At 45.5% G+C, this 7214-nt stretch overlaps 1 protein-coding gene across 1 annotated transcript in view; it reads left to right on the forward strand.

The window, feature by feature from the left end:
• Positions 1 to 5848, forward strand: part of adgrb1a (adhesion G protein-coupled receptor B1a) — a 92752-nt gene extending 86904 nt beyond the window's left edge. Inside the window, exons 28-31 of the mRNA XM_034528919.1 lie at positions 748 to 1409; positions 3270 to 3305; positions 3548 to 3706; positions 5654 to 5848. Coding sequence (XP_034384810.1) covers positions 748 to 1409; positions 3270 to 3305; positions 3548 to 3706; positions 5654 to 5848 — 1052 coding nt within the window. The remainder of the gene's footprint in view (positions 1 to 747; positions 1410 to 3269; positions 3306 to 3547; positions 3707 to 5653) is intronic.
• Positions 5849 to 7214: the final 1366 nt, after the last annotated feature.

Consider the following 7214-nt stretch of genomic DNA (forward strand, 5'->3'; position numbering starts at 1 on the left):
AGCAGCTGTTAGAGGAAAACGAGGTTGGGTCACAGGGTCGAGACGAGCCGGATTCATCCATGTTCTCGCTGTAGAGAGGCTTTAACAAAGCAAAAAAAACCTTTCCCTCATTTGTTTCCGAGCGCTTAGCAGGTTGAGATGTGGTCAAAGGGTGACAAACTATTGATTATGTTGCTCACGGTTGTAAAATTGACTTGTCAGTGTTTTCTGTGGTGACACTGCCACATTCTATGTGTAACATCTGAACTACATCAGCTCTTATAAAAGCAGAATCCAGCATGTCTTTTCCTGATAAGGCGTCTCGTAGCTTAACCAGCGTTCACTACATAAATTGTTGATTTACAATTACACATGGCTTCACACGTTTAGAGCTAGACAGTAATGGTAAAACACACTTGAAGGTTGAGTAGAAGGTTGCTTCAGTGTCTTCACAGCTGGATTATTGACAAAAGGAAAGCTGGCAGCCTCTGGAGGGGGCCCCACATCACAGGGGACACAAAAGCCCCAGTTAACTGTGTGAATATTTGCACCAGTATCAGCTAAGAGAACACCGATGTTATCTTGAGACGCTGTCTTGTTGAGAAGCCCTGCATTGAAATCTAGTATTACAGTGTCTTTTATTAAGTACATTTGTATTTAATGTGTTTACTTGAAGACACCACAAGGCATGTGAATGGATAATGGGAACAGGGGCCCCCAAGCAGGTAATTCCGCCACGTTCCAAATGTGTCTTTCTTTTGTCTGCAGGCACTATGAAGCGCTCCTCTCTCCAGGGGGAGGACAAGGCCTCCTCCGGGACCCTCACCCTTCAGAAGGGTTCGAACTTTAACACCATGCCGGCCAGTATGGCGAAGGTTCACCTCCAGAACGTGGCAGACTACACCAGCCACACTCTGACTCTGCGCAGGGAGAAGGGCCCCGCCAAAGGAATCAGCACGGAGCTGCCGGGGGCCAAATCCATCTACATCTGCGATGGCGAGCTCTTTAAGCAGCTGGATGGAGAGCTGCCTCGAGGAAACGGCGAGGGCAGCAGCTCCGAGGGCACCGGCAAAGGCCCGGGCTACGTCATCCTACCAACCAACAACACAGGCACCCTGAAGGCGGCCAAGGGCAAAGAGGAGCAGACGGCCAAGTACAACATGGGCATTGAGCAGCTGCCTCAGACCAGGCTCATTCACATGGCTAACCCTGTCAATGGAGAGCCGGTGCCTGGCTTCGGGCTGAAGAGCCTGCCCGCCGACCAGATCAGTGTGTCGTGCTCCGACAGAGACTCACCTGCACACAATCTGCAGAACATGCCCAGAGACTCCCAGGGAGTCAACAGCATGTGTGATGGGGGAGATTCCGGAAACTCCGGCGTGATGTCCAAGAGTGAGACCGTCTCCACGCTGTCTATGAGCTCACTGGAGGTAAGACCACCGAACTGATCCGCATAATCGTTTTTTTGATCAACCTCACACTTCATACGCTAAAAAAAAAAAGAAGAAAAAAGATATGCATGTCAATGTTGTGATATTACTGCTCGCCATACATTGTCAACAACCAGGCCTTTATTTTGAAACTTGTTTGTATCAGAGATTTGTCATTTTCATTGCTTGTTTTAATGAGCTTTTTGCTTCTCATGCAAACTCAACTGTCATTTCCTTGTTGTCTTGATACTGAAACAACACCATTCCTATCAGAACAACAGCATCACATCAGTCTCAGTTTCTTTTTTCTAGCACTTCTGTCAAGCAAACGTAACACTTCCTGCACAGATGTTATGCTTGGTTTCAGATGACACAATATCAGCCTCATAAGAGCTCAATCTGACAGACGTCTGTCAGTCAACTTTGACACAAACACGTGGGACACAAACACAGGTCTCCTTAGTGCGAGTCCTGTGTTTGTCTGACTCCTCCCCCATCCACCACGACCTCCTTTCTGACTCTTTATACTGGGTCCGTTTTTCTGAGCGTCGAACGATGATGCGGATACACACAGACACTTCAGACTTTATTGTGAAACATCAACAGGAAGTGGTGCTTTTCATTGACAGAATCAAAAAGGCGTCAAAATAAAAAGGTCATTGAAATAAATGTGTGAATAGAAACTTTATTTTGAAGGGTAGCTATACCGATTGAATTAGTGATGTGGACACACTTCTGCATGTATACGAGAGCCACTGTAGTTACCATATCCATCTTCGTCAATGTTTACAACTTTAATTCCATTACAACATTTGAATACTAGCTTGTGTTTGATCAATTATGGCAGTATGATTATGGTGAATGTGCCTTTCTCCTCATCTCATGTCCTCTTCCTGATCACTCTCTCGACGTAGGGACATTTCAAATGATGTGCTTATTTTACTATCCACATATCAACGTGAATGATGCCATATATCATGCCAGATTATTCTTTTGTTCGCCATCTATGATTTAGCATATGCTGCAGCCATTCATATAGTTACAAGTGATATTGTATTTTCTTCTCTCTAGAATCTCCTATTTGCCATGTAATATGCCACAGGCTGTGTTTGGCCAACACGGCTTTAGCCCACTCTGTGTTGGGGGAAATGATTAACACAGATGATCGGCTAGGGAGCCACATGTTAATAAACTGGATATTAATTCCCGTAAAAAATAAATAAAAAGGAGCATTAAATTAATTAGGTCTCCACAGGGCAGCACTGTGCTACATGTCTGCTTAGGTCATTCCCTCTCTGTAATGAATCAAATAAGAGGGCTTGTCGTATTATTTTTAGCTTCAAACACCGCATCACAATGAGTACCACAGCTTTTTTTTCTATCCCCCCACCACCCCGCCAAGTATGCACAGCATCTTTAAGAAGGTTAGTTTTCACTCGGCTCCTAGTGCAGGATGAGACGACACAGTGACATCTGCCTGCCGGTGTCTTTTTCACTTCGGGGCCAAAACACACTTCCATGATGCCGTGCGACGCGGCAGCTGCCACGGCAACCAAGCAGCCCTGAAGATTCAGCTTTTCCTTCACCCAATCCGTGATTGGAGGACTTAAAGGTCGTTTCGGTCACAATCTGTTAACTGCAAACTTGTGCCAACAGGGTCAGAATGACCAACAGCAACAAAAAAAAAAAAAAAAGGTTTCCTCCCTCGTGACTCGCTCCGCGTCCCAGAAACACCCGTTGTTGACTGGCCGGCGTGGAGGGACACAATGAAACCGTTCAGAAACAGCATTGGCGTGCTCACAAGGCACACGATATCAAGACACATCTTTAATCTCTCTGTCTCATCTCCCCCCCTCCCAGAGACGAAAATCACGCTATGCAGAGCTTGACTTTGAGGTAATTTTAGTCTCTTTGATTCCTAGAGCTTATTTTAGATTTAGACCAAAAAACGCTGATGTCTCTTAGACCTCTAGATGCTTGCATACATTCATCAGATTTATTCAAAGCGTGGGTGTGTGACTGTAGTGTTGGGATTCGAGACATCACATGTGAAAGGGGGGGTGGGGGTGGGTGGGAGTAGGGTTGATGGTCGCCTGTGCTGTTTACCTCGTACGTTAACGTGCAATGTCCCTGTGCAGAAGATTATGCACACCCGGAAACGCCACCAGGACATGTTTCAGGACCTGAACAGGAAGATTCACAGTGCAGACAAGGATAGAGAATCTCCACCTGTTGACGCCAAAGCTGCCAAAAGATGGAGCGTGTCCTCTGCCAGCAGCGACAAGACCAACATGAGTGTAAAGAGTTTCACTTTATTCTGTTCCGCCGCCCCTCCTCCCCCTCTCCTATATCTAATGCTGTTTTCCTACCTCCGCACTTGAGTGGAGGTTTCCTGTTTTGATTATTAGCGCAGCCATTTTAAAGATTGCATTATTCATCTGCTTACAATGTTATTGCAAGGATACATTAGCTGTGGGGACATCGAGGGGCGTAGTTGTCACTCCAAATGACATAAACAGATATCTGTATAATGAATGCAGATACTTTAGGCAACAGGGTGTTGGTATCGGAAGTGTCTGTCACTTTTTAGTCCCAATTAGAATGGACCAATAACGTTTGAGCGAGCTTTAGTTGCGTGCAGATAAACGGTGCGTGTTGAGAGAAGAGGTGGAACACGTTGGCCGAATACCATCCTGGGAACACGCCGGCTATTGTCTGGCAAAGATTTTTGATATTTATTAGCTTCAAACTTTACTCTTGTATAAACTGGCTTCTTGTGAGACAATCCAAAAGTCGTAGTCTTAAATAGCTAATTTGACCACAAACAGTGACTGAATAGGAAGCCTTGGACTAGATATCCACTGCTACACCAGATCCAGAAACCCGGAATCAAACATCAGATGTGACAAATTCTTAGCGGCTCTTCCAAATCATACCTTGTTAGAGCTTGTTTGATAACAAAGCCTATCAAAAGGCATAGCATCTTATTATTGGTCGAGCTGGCAGCATAGGCAGATTGTTTTCAAAAGTAATTTATTCAGAAATATCTATCCATCTCACTATCTGCCAATTATGCTTCTATATGTGTCATGTGTTTCACGTAGATATGCAATATCCAGAGGGAGCAGCAAAAGAGACATATACAATGAACTATACAGGGTTATGTCACGGCAATTTGTTTACACTAATTCAACTTCATTGTGGTACAGTGAACAGCCGCAAGCGCTCCCAGCTCGACCAATACTGCAGGTCGGTCAGGGGCCATAAATTCAAACCATAACCATAACTAGGTGAACTATTACCAGACCCAATAAACTCAATGACCACTGCTACAGAGATGAAGCCAGCCAAGCAAATCAGACAGTTAAAAAAATACACATCTTCAGACACGTGTGCTCATCTTACTGAGTATTAAGAGTGTCATGCTCTAAAAAGCTCCAATTGACGGTTAACTAATATTGCCTTTGCAGAAACGAACGGGATTATAACCTTGCACGTTTTATTTATTATACCCTTGAGATTCAAGATATCTCCGCAGGGGTTTGGTTTCTTTCTTGCTTGGCAAGTCCATCAGCTAGATAAATAATGACCTAGGGCGTATCTGTTCCCCCTATCAACAATGGGAAGCTAGGTTGGGAGAGGATTGGCTGGGAACTTGTCCCTCAGCAATGTCAGCAACAACAAGTGTGGGTTCCATGTTGGCTTTGTAGCTGCTGTCGCTCCACGACTTCTATATTCCTCTGCTGCAAAAGCCATTTGTTTCCACAGCTTTGGAGGCAGGTCTTTTCCTGGCATAGCGTCCCACTTCACAGATCAACCGTGCAGTTCTTTGACACAGATAGTGTCTGGAGCCCATCAGACATGTGGGATTTGCAGATCACACACAGTCAGCTTCTTCCCAAAGACAACAAAAAAAACAAAATGTTTTAATGTGTCATCAAATTGATACAAGTGGAAGAGGCCGAGAGACCAACTTCTCCAAGATGTGATTTGAGGATGTGTCTAAACCACAATCATATTTGCATTCCAGTCCTTATTACTAGCCTATATATAGCTAGATTTGTATGCATATATCAACAAAGAAGTGTTGGAAATTGCAATGGCAGACAGATAAAAAAAAAAAAATCAGCGCGAGGTACAGTGGGTCCAGCAAAAGAACTTACGATATAACTCCTGAAATACTTCACATATTGTATCATCCCTGAGAAAAACAAGCCTTTTTCTCCCTGTCCTCTTCCCATCAGGACAAGCAGCAGACTCCCAGTAAGAGGGCGTGGGAGGGCATCAGGAAGACCCACTCCCCCCCTTCCTGGGTGAGGAAAGACCTGGAAACAGTGGCAGCGTCTCCTCTGGAGCTGCAGACGGTGGAGTGGGAGAAGACTAGTGCCACCATTCCTCTGGTGGGCCAGGAGATCATGGACCTTCAGACGGAGGTGTGACCGAGATACCGGAATCGCACCCACAACTTCCTTCTTTTTCCAATCCCCTCAGACGAACAAGCTGAAACACAACACACACACTGCCCTGCTCTGGATATCTACTCAAGCCCACCGCGACAATGTGAAGGGGGGTGGGGGGGGGGGGGGATTAATTCAACCAATTCAAGAGAGAATGGGAAAAAAAGCGTGTCTTTCTATGTCATTTCATTTGATGTTTGGAGGGTGTTCCTGTCTTCTAAACACTGGTCATCTTCTTGTATATGATCTCAGACACCACAATGGCTCACGTGGTAGACAGATTGCCATGGTAGCAGATTCAGCTACTCTATGTGCATCATATAGCCATGTAAGAAGCCGCAAAGCATAGGTAATCATGCAATGTTTACCACCCTGTATTAAATGAATACAATGTAATAATCATGATTATGTCTCTTTTTTTTCCCCCCCACTGTTGAGAATATCCTTGTGTCACTTTTCCGCTGTCTCTTTCTCATGATGGACGCTGTTGTATACGGCTCGAGATGCCTCCAGACTTGTTTTTTTTTTATTTGTTTTTTTTAGAACATCAATCTTGAAAGAGAAAAAGGAAGGCAGACACCCATGTGGCCCTCAATGCAGTACCCCCCCCCCCCCCCCCCCCCCCCCCCCCCCTTCCTACAACTCACCCACGATTCTTTTGGCCCCACCGTTTCACACCCCGTGATCCCAACGGGGTCATGGTCGGCCTCGCAGTGACACAAAGTGAAGGGAACGGAGGGGGAGGTACGGGAAGAAACCCAAGACTTTTCCCCATCAGCCGAAATGGCCAGTTGCCTTCTCATCGACGGACACCTCAAAAGACGCCGGAGAGCGGGGCCAGGCGGGCTCGGCGCTCTCATCGGCCCTCAACCTCAACGCCGCCCACGGAGGGAGTCAACACGTGCGCGGCGTCGGCTACGTCCAGAAGGAGGCCACGTTCAACAGACACATGCCGTTTGAGTCACTTTCTCCATGTACAAGTAGTACCCGGTACAGTAAATGCAAAGTATGGACGGCGTTTTCAAGATGAGGGAAAAACAAACGTGTGTGATTAGTGATGGGAGATGAGTAAATTAATAAATATATATGGTTATGAGGATTAAAAAAAAGGTGATGATAGAGACAAGGCAGAGTGCATCAGAGGGACGGTGGTTGCACACTGAGAAAGCACAAGGCTCATTTGGAGTCCTGATGTACAGCATTGTAATTATTTCAACAGAGTTCTACAGAATGGATTTTAGCCTATAAATATCTTTCTTACTGTGCTTGGGGATAGTTGTTATCATTATTATAAATATGAACATGATTATTCTGATACCGATCCTCCCATTTCCCTCCTTGTCCTTTC

Source organism: Cyclopterus lumpus, chromosome 25 (genome assembly GCF_009769545.1).
Source record: "Cyclopterus lumpus isolate fCycLum1 chromosome 25, fCycLum1.pri, whole genome shotgun sequence".
NCBI classification, from domain to species: Eukaryota; Metazoa; Chordata; class Actinopteri; order Perciformes; family Cyclopteridae; genus Cyclopterus; species Cyclopterus lumpus.